The sequence below is a fragment of the Solanum lycopersicum genome, chromosome 1, assembly GCF_036512215.1.
Source record: "Solanum lycopersicum chromosome 1, SLM_r2.1".
Lineage (NCBI taxonomy): Eukaryota > Viridiplantae > Streptophyta > Magnoliopsida > Solanales > Solanaceae > Solanum > Solanum lycopersicum.
Genome location: NC_090800.1, coordinates 601,077 through 621,765, shown reverse-complemented (window position 1 = coordinate 621,765; position 20,689 = coordinate 601,077). Strand labels below are relative to the sequence as shown.

Sequence of the window (20,689 nt, the reverse complement as noted above, 5' to 3'; positions counted from 1 at the left end):
GAATCTATGACCAAAATGTCTACTAAGCTAAATATCTCAATAATATCACTAAATTTGAGGTACACTATAATAAATGGTTTACATTTATTATGACCTACAAAATATGGATCATAACAAAATAGAAAACTTGGCCTATGAGATGTGTCATATAATAAAAAAAATAATATATCTAATTTTTGTGTTATTGCATTATTCCTATGCTGATGCGATATTCGACTAAGCATATTTGATATTCATTAAAGTAATATATGTATTTTTGAAGCTTTAACGAATGGAATTTAAACACATATTGTTTAATTGACTATCGAATATATTTTGACGAATATCACAAGTACTGAAAGTATGATCTTCGTTATAATATATAGATTCGTTCATAAAAATTCATTTTCGCTTTAAAGCAACAAATAATTGGCATGGTTTTCCACCATTAGCTTTCATCCATGTTGAAATCTCTTCAGCTTTAAGAAGAGTTCTTTCACAAACTTGTTCTGCTATTTTACTCCCAAAATGATTGATGAGAAGCCCTTCTAAAACAGCTCTTAGGTTTATTATAAAAGTTTTTGCATCAAAATCATCCACAAGCTTTGATTTAGGATGTGTCAACTCCATTTTCTCTATGCTAAAACATCCATTTTTCTCCACTACTTTAGTCATGTCTTGTGGAGAGGGAAAATACATTGGCAAATTGAATGAGTCTACTAGAGATTCATCTAACTTTCCCTATGTCAAAAAGAAAGAAACTTCAATTACAAATGTGTTTAGAAAAATATAAATTGAAGAATAAGATGAGTTTGAGGCATCAAGAAAATCACTTTCGTTAAGGAGATATTGTCACGATAAATACTGGTGAATATATAAGCAGTTCCCTTCTGGATACGACAAAACCCTTGTATATATATACCTGCGTATCTTTCTTAGGCTACTTCTGAAGCGTCCTTATATTTATCGTACTTATTAAGAGATGACTTTCATAACGGTCATGTTCTTTTATGAGCACGTGATTTTTTTCGAACAAATGAGTCTGTTTAATTTAAGACCTCTACAAAATATAGTGCGTACACAACCTTATTTCTACAGCATAAACACTGGATCAAGTAAAGATAGATATGACTCACCTCATTTACCAAATCCATAAGACTAGAACCGAAAAATTCCACGAGACGTATATAGCTTGAAAATGGTGAAATAAACACCATCATTCCTCCTTGGACAATCTCCTCAGCTCTTGCATTAAAGAAAACTTCCATGTCCTTTTCAAATTGAGCAACATAAGCTTTGACTACTTCACTATTTGATGTACCATAGTGAATCAATCCTTTATTCCATGATGGAGATTTCTCATCTAACAATTCTTTTGGAACCCTAGATAACCAATGTATAGAAGTAGAAGCATGTGCAAAATGTATCGATCGCGATGGAAATAATCTACCATGAAATGATCCTGGAACTCCAGATGCATAGTAGGATCGATCCATAGGTAGTGATCGAAAAAGAGTGTTGAAATCGTTATCGATATGATCACTAAAAAATACTTGGAATTCAAGGTTAATATTGTTGTATTTTTCCTTTACAACATCTACAACATGTTGCATTGCATGGAAAGTATTTGGTCCAATTGAACATCCCAAATCTATTATACGAAATAATTTTGAAGAAGAGAACATAACTTCAACATCAAGTTTTCCAATAATTGCCTCTCTCACCATCTCCTTTGAAGCATCTATAATTTCTTTCTACATATATATATATATATATATATATAATCATAAAAATTAATAAATTTTGTTACTAAATTGAAGAAATTAAATTAATTTAATACCTGTCGTTGGGAGTTATTGAAGTAGCTATAAGCACTATTACCATCATTCATGGGGAAAGATGTTGTCATTTTGGCTAATATTCTTCTTCACGTTACACAGATTCAAAATTTGAAACTTGTTACGAATTTTATATTTTATAAATTAATTTTATGAGATAATTACAAAATTTGAATCGAAGATACTGAGTTCTGATAACATTTGTTACTTAATTTTATTACTACATATATTGTTATAATCTTTTAGCATCCCTATTTATCTATGTTATTAATTTGACCATGTATATTCTAGTCCCAATAAGATCCTCTTTTATCGAACTGACTTAAAGGGCAAACCATTAAAACAAATTGGTTAGGCAAAAATTTCTATATATTGTTTATTAATGAAAAATTATTGGCTCTTTTTTTTTAAAAGAGAATCAATAAAAATACCAAATAAAAGAATCAAACATAACATTTAATACTAAAATAATATAGTAAGATGTATAAAAATTACGAGTCTACAATAAGAGTACATTAAATATATCACATCACTCAATCGAAATGACTATATAATATATATCATCATAAAAGTTCATTTACATTTTAAAAGATAAATAATTAACATGCTTTCTTATAATTTATTTTCATCCAAATTGATATCTCATTACTTTGGTAAAAGCTTCTTTTGCTATTTTTAAAATGATTGATGAAAAGTCCTTCTAAAACGGCCCTTAGGTTCATGATTAAAGTCTTTGCATCAGCCAATAGGCTTGTGTTTATTTCACAATTTTTTTAATTTTTATTTATATCTTAGAGCTTATAATTAAGTTAAGGTAATATTGATATTTTTATTTTAGAGCTCATAATTAAGTTAAGATAATATCGATGCACGCAAAGTCTTTATATTATAGGTTCGCTGGTTATTTGAATTTTCTTTCATAGCATGAATAAATATTAAACAAGTTGATGACTCAGATTTTGTTGGTTCGTTTTGGTTCACATGTTAGTTATATGAATTGTCATGCAAGTTGTTTATAAGTGAATAATAGTTATGAATAAATTATATGAAAAGATAAAAAGTTGTATGTTAGGATTTTTCATATGAAAGGTATTTTTAAAAATAACAGATATTATTGTTATAGATTTTTAAAAAAAAATGTTACAAATAGGTTAAACATAACATAATACATTGATTTAAAAAAAAATTACTTTAATATATAGCGAAGTGTTGTTATGAGGGTGATTGTTATTATGTTATTAAACATCGGAACTTTGATCATCTTATTTTGATTAAATGTCTCATTTTTGTGTAATTAAATTAAAAAATGAAATTGTTTATACTTTCTTATTTTTTTAAATTGTAAATACTTTTACATGTCTAATAATATAGATATTGTCTAAAAAAATCGAAGTCACAATTCTTTGTTATATGACGAATTAATTAGTACCATCAATTTATTATACAATAAAATATCATAATCTAACTTAAAAGTATATATTATATATATTTTTTATAATATTGGATTATTATTATATATTATTTTCAAGATAAAATATCTTTCTCAGGACTATTTTTTTTAGCCACCATTTCTCACCGTGGCCATACAAAGTTTTAAACTCTAGATAAGCACGTGCATTAAATGGCCAAATTTCTTTTTGGCATGGTGATGATATATGAAAGTGCTTTTTTTTATTTTAATTAATATTTATATTTTTTAAATTTATATCAGTATAAATGGATGTGTTTTGGATTATGTTTTGTGTGCTATTTCAGATAAAATATATATATATATATATATATATATATATATTTATTTATTTATTTAACATTATATAATATAAATTTCATTTATTCATAGGTTCAAAATTAAAGAACCTAAATATGATGAGTTGAAGGAAAAATTGAAGAATATTGTGCCTTTCCTTTCATCCAATTATGTAGACAATAAAATTTATACACTTGTATTTGTAGAAAGTGAAAGACACGAGCTAGAGAATGGTGAACGAGATTCAGGGGAGTGATGCAAATGACAAAAAATTTATTGCGAGTTGAAAATAAATGAAACTGTAGCTATAACATTTAGTTTAAATTAATAATTTGCTATAATGCACGATTTCACCTTAATTGTCTTCAATATACCTATTAATTATGTTTTACATCGTGATTAATAGGTGCTCCAGCATTCACAAAACTCTATGTAGATCCGCCCCCTCCCATCTAACCTAACACATGCCAATTTGAGATTTCTTTTTCTATTTCACATATATAAGAACATGCATGCATGTCAATATTGAGCAATAAAAACTAAAGAAAAGAAAGACAATTAAGCATAATATTAATTAGCATTAGCCTAAATGACAACATCTTTTCCTATGAATACTGGTGATGGTCTTTATAGCTACTCCAAAAACTCCAATTTGCAGGTATTGATCTCTAGTACTATACATAATTTGAACTATATTTTTACAAAGATTTACATTATATATAAAAATATATACTCCTATATTTTGGTTTAACATATTTTTCTCATCAAAGTGATTTTATTGTTATAATTGCATGCAGAAAGAAATAATAGATGGTACAAAGGAGATGGTGAGGGATGCAATTATTCGAAATCTTGACATCAAAAACATTTTATCTTCTTCAAACACATTTAATATTATAGATTTGGGATGTTCAATTGGACCAAACACATTCAACTCAATGCAACATATTGTACAAGTTGTAAAGGAAAAGTACCATGATAACAATCTTGAATTCCAAGTATTTTTCAATGATCATGTCAACAATGATTTCAACACCCTCTTTCGATCACTCCCTATTGATCGATCTTACTATGCATGTGGAGTTCCAGGATCTTTTCATGGTAGATTATTTCCATCACGATCCATACATTTTGCACATTCTTCTTGTTCTATACATTGGTTATCTAAGGTTCCAAAAGAATTGTTAGATGAAAAAACCCTAGCATGGAATAAGGGATTGATTCACTATGTTGGTGCATCAAATGTTGTAGTGAATGCTTATGTTGCTCAATTTGAAAAGGACATGGAAATGTTCTTTAATGCAAGAGCTGAGGAGATTGTCCAAGGAGGAATGATGGTGATTATTTCACCATTTACATGTTATACACGTCTCATGGGATTTTTCGGTTCTAGTCTTATGGATTTGGTGAATGAGGTAATTATCTTCTCTATTTCATTTTATATAGGGAAAATGCACAAGTATCCCCTCAACCTATGCCCGAAATTCCAGAGACACACTTATATTATACTAAGGTCATATTGCCCCCCTAAACTTATTTTATAAGTAATTTTCTACCCCTTTTCGGCCTACATGGCACTATCTTGGAAAAAAAGTCAACCAACATTGGGCCCACAAGATAGTGCCACGTAGGCCAAAAAAGGAGTAGAAAATAATTAATAAAATAAGTTCAGGGAATAATAGGACCTTTGTATAGTATAAGTGTGTCTCTGAAATTTCTGGCATAGATTGAAGGGATACTTGTGCATTATCACTTTTATTTTATATCTATGTCAATGTTTCAAACAAGTTATAAGCTTATTTTAGTATGTCATATACTTTTTTCTTCGTTTCAATTTATCTCAACTTATGATAAAGTACAAAGCTTTTTCAAAACAAAAAGATAATAAAAACTTTTAAAACTTATGATATTAAATATGACAAAATATTTCTATGACAACAAAAACTTCTCATTAAAGATAAATGCAAGGTTTAAATTAAGGATAATGCCCAAGTACCCCTTCAATCTATGCCCGAAATCTCAGAGACACACTTATACTATACTAAGGTCCTATTACCGCCCTGAACTTATTTTATTAATAATTTTTTACCCCTTTTTAGCTTACGTGGCACTATCTTGTGGGCCGACGATGATTGACTTTTTTTCGAACTAGTGCCACGTAGGCTAAAAAGGAGTAGAAAAATACATATAAAATAAGTTCAGGGGGGTAATAGGACCTTAGTATAGTATAAGTGTGTCTCTGGGATTTCGGGTATAGGTTGAGGGGGTACAGACGTAACATGAATTCGTAATTGAGGTTTCTTTCCTTTTTTTTTCCACAGGGAAAACTAGATGAATCTCTAGTTGATTCATTCAATTTGCCAATGTATTTTCCTTCTCCTCAAGACATGACTAAAGTTGTAGAGAAAAATGGTTGTTTTAGCATTGAGAAAATGGAGTTGAGATATACCAAATCAAAGATCTTAGATGAAGTTGATGCAAAGACTTTAATGTTAACCGTAAGAGCTTGTTTAGAAGGAGTTCTAATCAATTATTTTGGAAGTAAAATAGCAAATGAAGCTTGTGATAGAACAATTCTCAAAAGTGAAGATATTTCAGCATGGATGAAAGTTAATTATGAAAAACCAAGTACATTATTTGTCGTTTTAAAGCGTAAATAAATTTCTACCAATAAATTTATGTATTAAATAATTTAGGTCTATGAATATGAGAGACATCTCATTGGCCAAATATTGTCTTTTCCCTAATGTTTTGGTATTATTCCTCGTTTGTTTCATTTTATGTGATCTCTACGAAGAAATTTATGAAGTTATTTTTTTCTTAATTGCCTCCCTTTAATTTCTTGCTCTTTTTCTTTCCATTTCCACTACTAATACACGTCTCGATCTATGTGTGTGCTTTTCGAAAATATCTATTGAGTTTGAGGATAGTTTAGTTATTTTAGGTTTATTGTGGTTGTTTTTAAAGTAGGATTCGAAATTTTAGGTTTTCGTTTTTTCAAACGAAACCTACTTAAAATGAAATGATAATCAAAATGAAAAAGATTAATCCCAAACATAACATTTATACTAAAATAATGTATGGCTATATCTAACTATGTATTCATTTCCAATTTGTTTGTCTGGCTTTAGTTTATCACGAAATTAAAACAGTAAAAACGATATTTAAATCTTTTGATCTTTGACTATATCAAAAATATCAGTACTTATTTTATTATTTTGTGATATTAAATGTGTCTTAAAATTAAAGTCAACAAAAAATAAACTCCGCAATAAAAAGGACAATAATATCTCCCTAATTTATTCTACAAATTTGGTCCATACAAATTCCAATTATTCGTTTCATTGATATCATCCTTGGACATATTACCAATCACTCATACTTTGGCCTTTCGTTTTTATGCACGCGTTTATAAACACTTCAAACTTTATAAATATCAACCGCTACATAAAAAATAATTATTATTTATAAACTAAATATTTTTATGGCAAAAATATTAAGTGCTTTTTATATTTTAAATTAAAATGAGAAAAATTTGATGGCGTTGAAAAAAGAACTCAAAAACGTTTAATTTGATAGGGCATGAATCACCTGATTCGTTATATATTGAGAGATGTGATTTTTAAAGTAAATTTCAATTATTGTTAGATTGAATCATCCTTGGATATATATATATATATATATATATAAATAAAGCCAATCAATATCAACCAACAACATTAAAATATTTTTACATCCTTAAAGTGTTAGTATGGTAAATTGAGATATTTTTTAAAAATTAAAGTCACAAGTTATTTATTGTTTTAACAAACAAATTATGATTATAAATTTATCATAAACTAAACTATCAAAATCGAACTTAATGGTATACATTAAATATTTTTATACTATTATCATTATATTTTATTTTCAAAACACTACAATAAAAATAATTTTTAGTGGTATTATATATCGATATTAATATATAAAGAGTGTTAAAATTTCTACTGACATTAGTTAAATGTCATCAGAAACAATTTCTCTAAAAATTTTACGAACATATACAAAAAGAGTTAATTACCGCTAAAAATATATTTTTACTGACAATTAATTATGATATTTTTTGATATAGTAAAAAAATATCTTTTTTACAAATACTTTTTTTCAAGATACCAAATTTTTCTCACTGTCGGCCATATAAAGTTAAACTCTAGATAAGCACGTGTATATATTAGATAGCTAAATTTCTTTTTGGCATGACATATTTAAGTGTCATTTAATTTTACTTTAATTGATATTTATATTTTTTTAAATTTTATATATGTACAAATAGACATGTGTGTTGTGGATGATTTTTAATTTTGCACTTATCAAATTTTATTGGTTGTTGTGGATTTATTTGGTTCACTTAAAATAAGCCTTAAGGTAAATGGAGAATTTTTAAAGTTTAATTATATCTTATTATAAAGATAATTCTCTCTTTGAAATAAACTAATACAAAAGGATATAAATTGAAACAAGAAAATACTAATTATACACATGAAATATAATTATGTTCTTTATTTTAGAGAATATTATCAAGAAATATTAAACTCTTGTGTATGTTAGTGTATATGCATTAGCTTATAGATTTTATATTATCTTTTACGTTTTAGCCATCACTGAAAAATTATTATTAGAAAAACCGAATAACTATTATGTATTTAATAGTGCCTATGTTTGTCAATTACTACTAATTAAATATATATTTAATTAGTAGCACGTTTAATTTATATATTGTTTTAGAAACTATTAAAGAGGGAAAATAGAAGCCTAAAATTAGGGAAAGAAAATAGAAAGGTAGATTAGAGGAAAACAATAAAATACACTTTACATTAAAAAAAAAAAGTAAAACACACAAATATAATTAAGATATAAGGTGATAATGCATTATAAATATTGTAATGATTCGATCGGTTATTTAAGAAAAATCTCATGAAATTATCGTTTTGCCCCTCCTGTTTTTGATCCCGAGTCCTTAATTTAAAATGCTGATTTTAAAATTTTAAATTAAAAATTGAGAATTTGATTTAAATTTTAAATTAAAAGTTGAGAATTTGATATTTTAGCAATTCAACACAAAACTCAACATTCGATTCACTTAAAATTTTAAGCTCAAATTTAAAATAAAAATTTCATTTATCATAAAAAAAGAAATTAAAAAAAATACATAGTTAGAAGAATTGAACATGTTCAACTAAATAATATCTAATAATGAATATTCATACAAAAAAATTACTTAAATAAAACAAACAAAATAAGCTATTTCATGAAATTAGTGAATTTTTTTTTTCATTTTCATGGAAATGAAAAGTGAAGTAGGGTTTAATAGCCAGCTTTATTGATTATCAGTATATGGGATTGTGTAAATAATTATTACTTTGAATTATTGGAGATATTTTGTTTTCTTATATCACAATTTATTTGCATTTATCCATTATTACATGATTTGGACTTTTCTATCATGAATTTGAAATTTGAAAGGTCTATATTATATGATTGGATATCTCCTAATTTTAGACAATTAGATGTGTAGGTAGAGAAAATAGAAGCCTAGAATTAGGGGGCAATAATAGAAGTCTAAGTACGGGAAGGAAAACAGAAATCGATCAGGATTCTGGTGAAATGGCAAGTACTCCTTCATTCTTAAAGTAAATCTCGGGTTCGAGTTTCCAATGTAAGACTTCTCCCTGTGAATCTAGATTTAGTCAGGCTTCATACTAAACATCGAATAAGAAAAAAAAATAGCTTTTGTTCCCACTGATCAACGAGCCACATGCAACAATCATTTATCGCGTGCTTACTAATTAAATATATAAATTTCATGTTCTTATTTATATATATGTGTACCTTTCACGTCGAGTTCAATAAATGTTTGAACAATTACAATACTCTATTTGAATCTTTCCTTGCCTTCTACCCTAATACGTGATTAAATGTGAAATGTGGGCAGAGCGCTGGTTTCTTTTGACTTCATTGGCTTCAATTTTCCTCGTGCCAATTTACATAAAAACAGCTAATAAGATCAAAACGCTCCAATAACCATGTAAACCACACAAATATGATTAAGATATAAGGTGATAATGTAGTAGAAATATTAACTATTAGTCTAATATTAATTATTGTTGTAATGTATAAATATTGTATATACTTAGTTATATAAATACGCACAACTTTATACTATTTATTATGCAATATTAATACATTACAAATTCCATCTATACAATATATATAGATTACATATACACACAATCATTTTATCACCTATATATATTTTTTATCTTAATACTTCCAATTAAACCTCTAGTTGATGTCATGGATGACATCAAAGCCAAACAATCCTTATTTGAACAATGCAAAAAAAAAAAAATCACATATATAAGAACATGCATGCATGTGTGGAGAAAACATTGAGCAAGAAAAAAAGATTATATATTAAGCATATTATTAATTAGCATTAGCCAAAATGACAACATCTTTTCCTATGAATGCTGGTAATGGTCCTTATAGCTTCTCCAAAAACTCACAATTGGCGGTACATATGAATTTTATATATATATATATATATATATATATATATATATATATATATACTCCTTTCGTTTCGTACTATCTTGTTATATTACACTGATTATATCGTTGTTATAATTGCATGCAGAGAGAAGTGTTAGAGGGCTCAAAGAAGATGGTGAGAGATGCAATTATAGAAAAGTTTGACATTAAAACCATGTTATCATCTTCAAACACATTATGTATTGTAGAGTTTGGATGTTCTGTTGGACCAAACACTTTAATTGCAATGCAACATGTTGTAGAAGCTCTAAAGGATAAGTACTTGTCCCAAATCATAACAAATTCCACTAATGACAATCTTGAAATCCAAATATTTTTCAATGATCATGTCAACAATGATTTCAACACCCTCTTTCGATCACTCCCTATTGATCGATCCTACTATGCATGTGGAGTTCCAGGATCTTTTCATGGTAGATTATTTCCATCGCGATCCATACATTTTGCACATTCTTCTTGTTCTATACATTGGTTATCTAAGATTCCAAAAGAGTTAATAGGTGAGAAATCCCCATCATGGAATAAAGGATTGATTCATTATATAGGTACTTCAAATGTTGAAGTAGTGAATGCTTATTTTGATCAATTTGAAAAGGATATGGAAATGTTCTTAAATGCAAGAGCTGAGGAAATTGTTCATGGAGGAATGATGGTGCTTATTACACCATTTTCAACAAGTTATATACGTCTCGTGAAATTCTTTGGTTCTAGTCTTACGGATTTGGTGAATGAGGTAAGTAAATATTTTGAGTTTAACTTATATACTATTTTTTTAGAAAAAAAAAGCACTTCATAGGCTAATCTGAAGGAAAGGGTGGACTTACCATTATATTAAAGTTATGGGGTTGACATAACATTGGCTCAAATTCAATATTATATTTGTTATAAACAAATCCATTTAAAATGTATAAATAACATATCTCGCAATAAGTTTGTAAGCATATCTTTAGCTCAGATCTTGTATATATGTTGAGAATTTCATTAAACATATACTAGTAATAAATGTAATTGAGATTTATTTATTTATTTCTATAGGGAAAGTTAGATGAGTCTTTAGTTGACTCATTCAATTTGCCAATGTATTTTCCATCTGTTGAAGACATGACTAAAGTTGTGGAGAAAAATGGTTGTTTTAGCATTGAGAGAATAGAGTTAACATATCCCAAATCAAAGCTTGTGGATGAGGCTGATGCAAAAACTTTGATCATAAATCTAAGAGCTGTTTTAGAAGGAGTTCTCATCAATCATTTTGGAAAAGAAATAGCAAAAGAGGCTTGTGAAAGGACTATACTCAAAAGTGATGAAATTTCAGCATGGATGAAAGCTAATTACGAAAAATCAAGTCAATTATTTGTTGCTTTAAAGCGTAAATGAATATATATATATTGAAAATAAAATAAAATTGATGATGTTGTTATAAATCTATTGAATAAGTGGATAGTCTATAAAGTTAGTACATGAACAACCATTCATATTCGCTGGGTAACATGAACCTTTTTGGATAAAAATGTATCTATTTATTATGATACTTAATATGGTGACCTTTGGAGTGATTTATCACTCTATAAATAGGTTTGTTTATTCAAGTAGGGATAGCTATAGATAGATAGATAGATGTTTTAACAGCTTGGTGACTGACAAGTAGGGATAGCTATATATAGCTATCACTCTATAAATAGGTTTGTTTATTCAAGTAGGGATAGCTATAGATAGATAAATAATTTTTCTTGCCTCCGCCGGCTTCATCTCTAATGTTACACATTATTCGATATCAATAGCTATAGATAGATAGATAGATAGATAGATGTTTTAACAGCTTGGTGACTGACAAATTCTTGCCTCCGCCGGCTTCATCTCTATTTTAAAAACAATTTAATTATAAATTTCATATTTTACGATAAAATTACATTTAGTACAATAAAATAATCTCTACTTTTATCTGTTATAGCAACTAACCTATTAAAATTTGATATTCTACATTTTAAGAAGGGTAACATGTAAAAGTTTTGTGTGACCTGGCAGTGTAAACATGCTTGACTATAAAAATAATTTAAAACTTGTGATCTCACTACTAAAAAATAGTAGTAACTATTTTTGCACTCAAAAATGTTGAGTCCTTTTTATTATTACGGATAGTTTGATTGAATCGATGAAAATAAAAGATCATAATATATTTTTATAGAAGAAGAAAATTAAGAAGCTTAATTTTCACTATGTCAATGAGAATCTCTTTCCTATCATACATTTTTCATTCGATAGAAAAATGAATGAGAAAATCATATTTTATAACATAAATTTTCTATAAATTTTTAACGTAGTAATCTCTTAAATATATCATAATATATATATTTAATAATAAAAAAGTAATTAGATACGCTTTAGTACTAAATATATTAGAGTCGTAACGTTACGTTGTAATTAATGAAAATTAAGAAAATTTATAGATATAATTTTACCATTAACAAAGAGAACCATAAGCAAGAGTAAGATAGTTGCAAACAAACGCATAGAGCGCCCCATCATGTTTGTGTTACTCAAAGAAAATGGATGAAAGTTGTTGCCAAAAAATAATAGTAAGGAGCATATAATATATTTTTATAAAAATAATAGGAATTATTTTATTAAAAATGACTCATGCTTTAAATGTGAGTTGAATGGGTAGTTGAGGAGAAAAGTGGAATTATAAAAATATCTTGGTTATTTTCTTATTCGATCGAAAAGAAAGCATAAAAAATATCGAAAGCTATATGTATTTTTTTAATAATGTTTTACGTATTTGATAAAATAACATGCGTTTGTAATCAATAATCGTTTTTTTATGCGATAGAAAAGAGAGCCAAAACAATATTTTTTAGCATTTTGTTTGTTTTTTCTGTAATTATTTTTAAAAAAATATTCAAGTTAGTTATAAATTACTTTAAATAAGTCATTTTATTAGTTATTGAAATCAAAATATTTATTCAAAAACTATAAGGCTTTTCAAAAAAAACTATGCAAAAATAAATGAATCTTTTTATACTTCGAAAACAAGTTTAAACATGTTTGATCACTTTTTTTCCTCAATAATTCTCTTTTAAGATAAAAATAAGAAATTATTTATTTTACTTTAAAAGTTAATATTTTTATTGTTTCAAAGCTAATCTATTCACTCTTTTTGATAATATTTTATGTAATAATTCAGAAATCATGTCACCTATTATCACTTTTTATTGATATTAAGATTCGATACACTACATTAATACACATTGACAACCTATAAAACACATTATGCAACTCCTAAAAGGCTAAAAGTAAATTAGTCTAAAGAATCAAATAAAGAAAGTAAAAATAAAAAGTTGTATCATATCATAGTGAATCTATAGAAAATAATTAAAAATCAACTGAATCAAGGTGATACGATTTAAATTCTTATACTCTTAATTAAACGTCTTTAATATATATATATATATATATATATATATATATAGAAAGTATTGCCCCTAACAATAGACTCTACAATATGCTATCTAAAGCTAACCAGACTCTAATTCAAATATCAAACACATTTAAAAAAATAAGTTTTAATTATATAATAAAATGAACGTTATACTATTGAGAATATGTATTTTCTAAAATATCTCACATTACACATACTCAAAGTAGAATCAATAAAATTATTAATATCGATTTGAAACAAATCAAAATTAATCAAGTTTAGAAAATATTTATCCACAAAAATATATTTAGTATTATTTAAAGATCAAATCGAAAGAGATTATCAATAAATAAGATACAAAAATTTTAATACACTTCCTTGTTGGTCTTAAAAACAAATAAAGACAAATTAATCAAAAAATAATTATCGATTCAAAAACATATAATTAAAAAATATCTCTAACTAATATACGATTAACAAACGACTTTATTAAAAAAAAAAACTACCCTTAAAAGTCATTATAGCGTTGAATTAAAATACCCGCAATTATTTGTTTTTTTATTTTCCATTTTCAACTGTTTTCTTTCTTTTTCCACCATTGATGAACTACTAAACATCAATTTCATACTCAAATACTTTAGTTTGCACACACAAAAAACTCATCAATCCACAAAGTTTCAATTTTTGTTCAAGATTGAGGAACCCCAGATAAGAATTTCTTAAAAAAAATTGAAATAAAAAAGTTAAAGATTGAATTTTTTTAGTGTACATGGACTCAAAGTCATTGAGGTTGATAACCCATCAATCATTTTTCTCAGCAGTTGGATCTGGAGACCTTGAGTCTCTCAAAATCATTATAAAGAATGATGGGTTGGATCTATTTTCTTTGTTGGCTTTACAGAATGATGCAGGGGAAACTGCTTTGTATATTGCTGTTTCAAATAATTATGAGGAGATTGTGAGTTATTTGCTTGGGTTTTGTAATTTGGAAACTGCTATGATTAGGTCTAAAGCTGATTTCGATGCTTTTCATGTTGCTGCAAAAAGTGGACACTTGGGTATATTTTCTTTGCTCTTTTTTGTTTTTGGTATGTTTTTGTGAATTATGTTCTTGATTTGTCACGTGATTTGATGTACTAGTGTTCTGTGATCTGTTTTTTGGGGGCGGTGAAGCCGGGATTTGAAGCTTATAGGTTTCGGATATTAGGATGTTAGTTAAAGGTCTGTGTACAATCTATCCCGAGACCACAGGATTACACTGAGTATGATATTGTTGTCGTTGTTCTAAGTTTAGTAATTTGTACATATTGAATGAGTTTGTTAAAACAAATGTAGAGTTTCAACTAAAAATAGTGGCTTGAAGCAACTTTTAAGCTTTAGTCTAGCTCCGCCCTTGGGTGGAGGGTGGGTGGGATTACGGGTGTTTGATCACGATTCTTGGCTTTGTTGATTAACTGTGCAATGCTCAAATAGGGTATCTATAATGTTTCATTATGATAAGGTCAACTTAACAGAATCTTTGTTCTTTTAAAGATAGTGGTGACGTTTGTGTTTCTATTACTGATCAATTGATCAACTAATCCTCAATCTCAAACAACTTGGGCCTATGTTATTGTAGTAGTCGATAATAGGACTTATATTTCTATTGTTGTTCCTTACTCAAGAAATTTAGTGAGAGCTGGTGAAGAAATAGATGACATGCTCGATTGTAAATTCGTTTGCCCTGGCCTTAACTGCCGTGTCTTGAGTATACCTTACTTGTCAAATGTTTGTATATTTTGGAGGATGTTTGACCGTATAACACATATGCTGTCATTTACAGGTATTGTGAGGGAACTCTTGGCCATGTGGCCTGGACTTTGTAAAGTATGCAACTCCTCAAACACAAGCCCTCTTTATTCAGCTGCCGTCAAGGGACATTTGGATGTGGTGAATGCTATTTTAGATGCAGATGTGAGCTCCATACGAATTGTTAGGAAGAATGGAAAAACTGCCCTGCACACAACTGCTAGGTATGGCCTACTGCATATTGTGAAAGCACTTATAGAGAGAGATCCAGATATAATATCTATCAAAGATAAAAAGGGCCAAACCGCACTTCATATGGCTGTTAAGGGTCAGGATACCTTTGTAGTGGAGGAAATGTTGGATACTGACAGCTCAATATTGAATGAGCGTGACAAGAAGGGAAACACAGCTTTGCATATAGCCACACGGAAATGTCGCCCACAGGTATCTTTCTATTTATTTTCCAAAGGTTATAGCATCATACTTGCTATTCTTAATAATCGAAGATCTGCTAGTTTTTCTAGATCATGAAGTCAAAGATTTATATTTCTTTGGCACTCAAGTTCTTGAACAATGCATTTTCTTCGTTCCAAAAAGAGGTTTATGCAATACAGGTTTCCAGGATAATGATGTAGAACTTAAACAAAGAAAAATATTACCTGCTGCAGGTCTTGGACAAAACAGGGTTAGATTTTAACCGGGGAGGATGACTGTTAGTATTGGGAGTGGTTGTAGTTATAAAAGAAGGACGAAAAGCGAAAAAGAACAAATAAAATAAGAGTAACATGTTTTAGTGAAAGGCAACTAAGACCTTCATATATTGTTACACACACAAAGCATGTGGAAATAAGACTTACAATAGATAAATATTAGAATTTAGAACCATAAAACTTTCCCAAACTATGGAGTATCCAAATATCCATGTTATGGAATTTGGGAGTCCAAGTAATTATATTTTTTTTTTCATGTTTTGTTGCCACATCAAGTAAACAAAGTTTTCTAGAGTTGAACCTTACCAGAAAACTACTGTTCGTTATAATATTTGACTGTAAACTTAAAAGGTGCTCGCCAAGCTATGTTACAAGGAGCTCCTTGAACTGCCTGACTTCTCTAAAAAATGAGGTCGCTGCACTTGTGCAATGACCAATCCTAATCTTTACAGAAAAAAGCCTTCGACTTCGCTGAGAGATCAGCATATTGAAGCCGCCATAATCACCCATATCCAGTATGTATTCATAGTTGAGTCTAGGTAACATAGTTTGAAACATAATCAGAAGACAGTTACGGCTTCCCCGAAATTTTTGATCTCTTTTGGGACCCTTGATAGGAAGTGCAAGTTTTTCACATTAGTGAAAAATGAATGCTAACAATATGAGGGATGAATAAAAACTCATGATAAGAATCTTGTAATATTGTTTAATTATCTAAGTGTATCATGAAGTTACAAAGTTGAAAAGGAACTAAAAAGTCGAAACATCCTAGTGATTTATGTAGCGTAAGGTACAAAGTGAACAACAACAAAATGATTATTAAATAACGTACCTTTAGAATAAGGATGATTTGAATTATTCTTAAATCCGCAAAGTTTTCTTTGATTTTCACATTCTGCAATTGGGTTTGCTCTAGCCTTCTCAATAGATAGACACTTTAAGTATTCTAATTATATGATCCGCTTCAACAGTCAGTACCACATCTTTTGGTGCTAAACATGTGTCGGAGCAAATGGTAATGCCCTTTTTTTTAACCTTTTCATGTATTGGAAATATCCCAAATTGCTCATCATCTTTTGCAACTTGAACGAAAATTCCTCTGATTTTAATTCTCTCTCCATTTCTCATGTTAAAACTTGAGTTTGCACAAAATAGCGACAAGAAGATTATTTTATGCCAAAAGAATTTTAACATCCCAATAACTGGCATAATGAAGCAAATCATCTTTATATGATTGTGATATGACCATCTCTGTGTTCTCCTACCATAGGCTATGTTGGTTTTTGTTTTTCATATCGTCATGATGTGTCTTTGTTTCAGATTGTAAGCCTTCTCCTCAGTTACACATCCCTTGATGTCAATGCAATTAATAATCAAAAGGAAACTGCAATGGACTTGGCAGACAAACTGCAATATGGAGACTCAGCGTTGTTAATTAAGGAAGGTCTGACTGAGGCTGGTGCAAAACATGCCAGATTTGTGGGTCAATTTGATGAAGCATCAGAACTTAAGAGGACCGTAAGTGACATTAAGCATGAGGTGCAATCCCAGCTTATACAAAATGAAAAGACCCGAAGGCGTGTTTCTGGTATTGCCAAAGAACTTAGGAAGATTCATAGGGAAGCTGTTCAGAATACGATTAACTCTGTGACCGTGGTTGCTGTTTTGTTTGCGTCTATTGCTTTTCTGGCTATATTCAGCTTGCCAGGCCAATATGTGGAGACTGGACCTGAAGCAGGAAAGGCCAGAATTGCTGATACTGTTGCATTCCGTGTGTTCTGCCTCCTGAATGCAACTTCTCTCTTTATATCTCTCGCTGTTGTTGTTGTTCAGATTACTCTGGTTGCCTGGGATACTAGAGCTCAGAAACAAATCGTCTCAGTCGTGAACAAGTTGATGTGGGCAGCCTGCGTTAGTACCTGTGGAGCATTCCTAGCTGTTGGTTTTGTTGTTGTAGGGAGGAAAAGTTCGTGGATGGCAATCACTATTACTGTGCTTGGTGCACCAATTCTCATTGGAACTCTCGTTAGCTTGTGCTACTTTGTCTTCCGACAGCATTTTGGCATTTGTGGTAGCGATTCTCAAAGGCGTATCAGAAGAGCAAGTGGGAGCAAATCTTTCTCATGGTCTCACTCTGCAAATATCTCTGATATGGATGACTACAACTCTGATGACAGAATTTATGCTTTGTGAGACTGACGTTATGCAAATGTTCGATCTAACTCTGATATGGATGACTAAAACACGAGAAGACTGAAAGTATAGTCAAACGCTGTTGAACCCTGTGCATGTCACTGAGAAAGTGAAAGTGATGTTGAGTCATGATACCTACACAGACATCAGGTACTCGTTTTCAACACCATGCACGAAAATTTCCCTTTACTTTTTTGCTCATAGTATGAGTTATGATGAATTAGCAAAATCGAGAGCTCTGCTAGTTAGTTGTATAGGTTTCGTGTTGCTTCAGTCCTTCAAGATGTCCATTTTACACAAGTAGTTTGTTACTGAACACTTTTTCTGGCGTGTACGGTGTACCCCTTCGATGTATAATCATAATCTGAGGTTTGTAGTTTGTACATAATAGTGTTAGGGACTATGAAATCCCTATAAAAAGCTTGTAAGTTGTTGGATGGAACATTGCAATAGAAATCTACATAAAAAGCCTTCTGAATATGTACTTTCATTATGTTTATGTTGCCCCGAGCGTGGGAGCCTCGTTCGTCTTTGGTACTTCAGTTAGATAAGCCGCATACGATGAGATGAGAGGCAGCAGGTACTTAAAGGAATAATTGAGTTGCACGCAAGTCGATTTACCAAAACAAAGATTGGTAAGTGGCAAGTTTTGACAAATAAAAGGTTCAAATATTTATCCCTATTTATATCTGACTTTAAAGTCTATTAGTCCTTCTCAATTAAATTTTTTCCAAAAAAATAAAAATAAAAAGCTCTTAACCAATTTTCTTGTAGTACTTTTTTTTGACAAACTATCACATTTATGAGAAACATTTTGTATAATTTGAGCAGGTGTAATACGTTAATATGTCATTTAACTTGCTTTCGTTGATGTTTATGTCTTTCAATTTTGAGTTTGCATAAGTAAACACTTAAAATTGAACAAATAGATACATTCGTCCTACGTAATAATTTTGTATCCTGATGGTGTGCTACGTGTATTATGTTGTGAAGGACGTGTGTGATTACTTGTTCAATTTTATACAAGTTTAAGTGTCTGATTGTGCATACAAAAAGTTGGATGACGTAGAAAGGTGAAGATTATTTAGTGTTTACCACTTGTGCAGCCTTTTCTAACAATATTTATCGTAATACTCTAATACTTTATTCGATATAAATTATATGTTGTGTTTTTCTTTTATGCATTTTCTAAATTAGTAGGAGTTTTGATCGTTATAATTATTTTTAAAAATACAATAAATAATTTATGAAAAAAAAATAAGAGCTCGACAGAGTCTTCAATACAGTAATAAAGGCTTAATTATACTTTTGTCTACGTAATTTTAGAAAATGTTGATTACTTCTAGTAATTTACTAGCATGGCTATCACTTTATTGCAACATTAAAATGTATAATAAAGTCTGTTTAAGAGGAAGTACTATTTAACCTAATTTTTTTCTATAATTAAAATTTGAATTTAAGACCTATAATTAAAAGAAGAGAAATACATGTTCATTTTTTTAAAAAAAAAATTGTATCTTTTATTTGAAAAGCATTAACTTTTATTTATAAAAATTTTGAACAAATGAATCGCTCTTGAAGTTTAACTGGTTAAGAAAAAAATTAAAATTCATAAATTGATCATCGAGTTTGAAACTCTAGCAAAATTTCACAGTTAGATTATGAAGCCGGTATTCCAATGCAATAATTCTTGCAAGAAGAATGTCTTTATTTTATCGTGAATGAATTCCATAAACTCGAACATAGAGTCTCTAGTAAATTTTTTACAACGCATATTATATTAAAGTTTGAGTTATCAAAGTTTTGAATTACTCTAATATTGTATATTGTATAACGTTTTGTCTTAAGTAGTGGTTATATTATAATTATATTTAATTAATAAACGATTAAAAAATTAACTTGTTTTCATTCCTAGGATCCAAACCTAAAGTTTTCTACGTAATGACGAGGAAGGAATCTTATTCATTCCGATGTATCGTCGATACATATGTATTAAAAGATAAAGGTGTTAACCATCCCATACTTAGCCCTAAACAACAATAATTAGGTCTAAATCTCACACTAATATTGCTAATTCTACTTTTAAAGTACTCAAACTCATAATTATTAGTTTCCCCTTATCTTTAGGCTTTTAACTTGAAGGAAATTGACACATCATCTGGTCCATCTTTTTTTTAATATATATAATATATGCATACATATCAATCAAAATTATTAAGTTAATTTAATCTTAATCTATCTTAAGTAACTATCATGACAAGGAAAAGATTAAAAAGAGAATTTGGTTAGGTAGTTCCTAGGATTCTATACTAATATTCTATTGATTTTTAACTTCTAATTTATTACTACACCCTCACGTCTCAAAATATTTATCGTGTTTTTTATCGATACGTTTCAAAAGAAAATATCAATTAAAAAATGCATTTAG

The 20,689-nt window shown here is 29.0% G+C and overlaps 4 protein-coding genes across 5 annotated transcripts; 3 read left to right on the top strand and 1 right to left on the bottom strand.

Annotated features, from left to right (window-relative positions):
• Positions 1 to 55: 55 nt before the first annotated feature.
• On the bottom strand, positions 56 to 2,251 carry LOC101253220 (loganic acid O-methyltransferase-like). Its single transcript, XM_069295553.1, has 3 exons — positions 1,820 to 2,251; positions 1,116 to 1,733; positions 56 to 720 (listed from the first exon to the last, which is right to left on the bottom strand). Exons 1-3 carry the CDS (start codon positions 1,886 to 1,888, stop codon positions 382 to 384), a joined length of 1,026 nt encoding a protein of 341 aa, XP_069151654.1. The 5' UTR covers positions 1,889 to 2,251; the 3' UTR covers positions 56 to 381.
• A 1,829-nt stretch (positions 2,252 to 4,080) lies between these two features.
• Positions 4,081 to 6,388, top strand: LOC101247902 (loganic acid O-methyltransferase-like). Its single transcript, XM_004253295.5, has 3 exons — positions 4,081 to 4,222; positions 4,362 to 4,979; positions 5,886 to 6,388. The coding sequence occupies exons 1-3, from the start codon at positions 4,154 to 4,156 to the stop codon at positions 6,222 to 6,224; spliced, it is 1,026 nt and encodes a 341-aa protein (XP_004253343.1). The 5' UTR covers positions 4,081 to 4,153; the 3' UTR covers positions 6,225 to 6,388.
• A 3,515-nt stretch (positions 6,389 to 9,903) lies between these two features.
• Positions 9,904 to 11,576, top strand: LOC101247245 (loganic acid O-methyltransferase-like). Of its 2 annotated transcripts, none has more exons than XM_069295542.1 (3): positions 9,904 to 10,117; positions 10,241 to 10,888; positions 11,191 to 11,576. In XM_069295542.1, exons 1-3 carry the CDS (start codon positions 10,049 to 10,051, stop codon positions 11,527 to 11,529), a joined length of 1,056 nt encoding a protein of 351 aa, XP_069151643.1. In that variant the 5' UTR covers positions 9,904 to 10,048; the 3' UTR covers positions 11,530 to 11,576. The 2 variants fall into 2 exon arrangements, with proteins under 2 accessions (XP_069151643.1, XP_069151644.1); XM_069295543.1 differs by having other exon boundaries at positions 9,944 to 10,076.
• Positions 11,577 to 14,045: 2,469 nt separating this feature from the next.
• LOC101256026 (ankyrin repeat-containing protein At2g01680) lies at positions 14,046 to 18,739 on the top strand. The gene is made up of 3 exons (XM_004228688.4): positions 14,046 to 14,628; positions 15,393 to 15,802; positions 17,389 to 18,739. Exons 1-3 carry the CDS (start codon positions 14,340 to 14,342, stop codon positions 18,259 to 18,261), a joined length of 1,572 nt encoding a protein of 523 aa, XP_004228736.1. The 5' UTR covers positions 14,046 to 14,339; the 3' UTR covers positions 18,262 to 18,739.
• The last annotated feature ends 1,950 nt before the right edge of the window (positions 18,740 to 20,689 follow it).

Bases quoted from the DNA above. Each gene is read 5' to 3' on its own strand.
- LOC101253220 (XM_069295553.1), bottom strand. From the start codon at position 1,888: ATGACAACATCTTTCCCCATGAATGATGGTAATAGTGCTTATAGCTAC. The intron at 1,734-1,819 runs GTATTAAATTAA...ATATATATGTAG, and splicing joins TCAATAACTCCCAACGACAG to AAAGAAATTATAGATGCTTC. The intron at 721-1,115 runs GTGAGTCATATC...TTTTTGACATAG, and splicing joins TTATGGATTTGGTAAATGAG to GGAAAGTTAGATGAATCTCT.
- LOC101247902 (XM_004253295.5), top strand. From the start codon at position 4,154: ATGACAACATCTTTTCCTATGAATACTGGTGATGGTCTTTATAGCTAC. The intron at 4,223-4,361 runs GTATTGATCTCT...AATTGCATGCAG, and splicing joins CCAAAAACTCCAATTTGCAG to AAAGAAATAATAGATGGTAC. The intron at 4,980-5,885 runs GTAATTATCTTC...TTTTTTCCACAG, and splicing joins TTATGGATTTGGTGAATGAG to GGAAAACTAGATGAATCTCT.
- LOC101247245 (XM_069295542.1), top strand. From the start codon at position 10,049: ATGACAACATCTTTTCCTATGAATGCTGGTAATGGTCCTTATAGCTTC. The intron at 10,118-10,240 runs GTACATATGAAT...AATTGCATGCAG, and splicing joins CCAAAAACTCACAATTGGCG to AGAGAAGTGTTAGAGGGCTC. The intron at 10,889-11,190 runs GTAAGTAAATAT...TTATTTCTATAG, and splicing joins TTACGGATTTGGTGAATGAG to GGAAAGTTAGATGAGTCTTT.
- LOC101256026 (XM_004228688.4), top strand. From the start codon at position 14,340: ATGGACTCAAAGTCATTGAGGTTGATAACCCATCAATCATTTTTCTCA. The intron at 14,629-15,392 runs GTATATTTTCTT...TGTCATTTACAG, and splicing joins TGCAAAAAGTGGACACTTGG to GTATTGTGAGGGAACTCTTG. The intron at 15,803-17,388 runs GTATCTTTCTAT...TCTTTGTTTCAG, and splicing joins CACGGAAATGTCGCCCACAG to ATTGTAAGCCTTCTCCTCAG.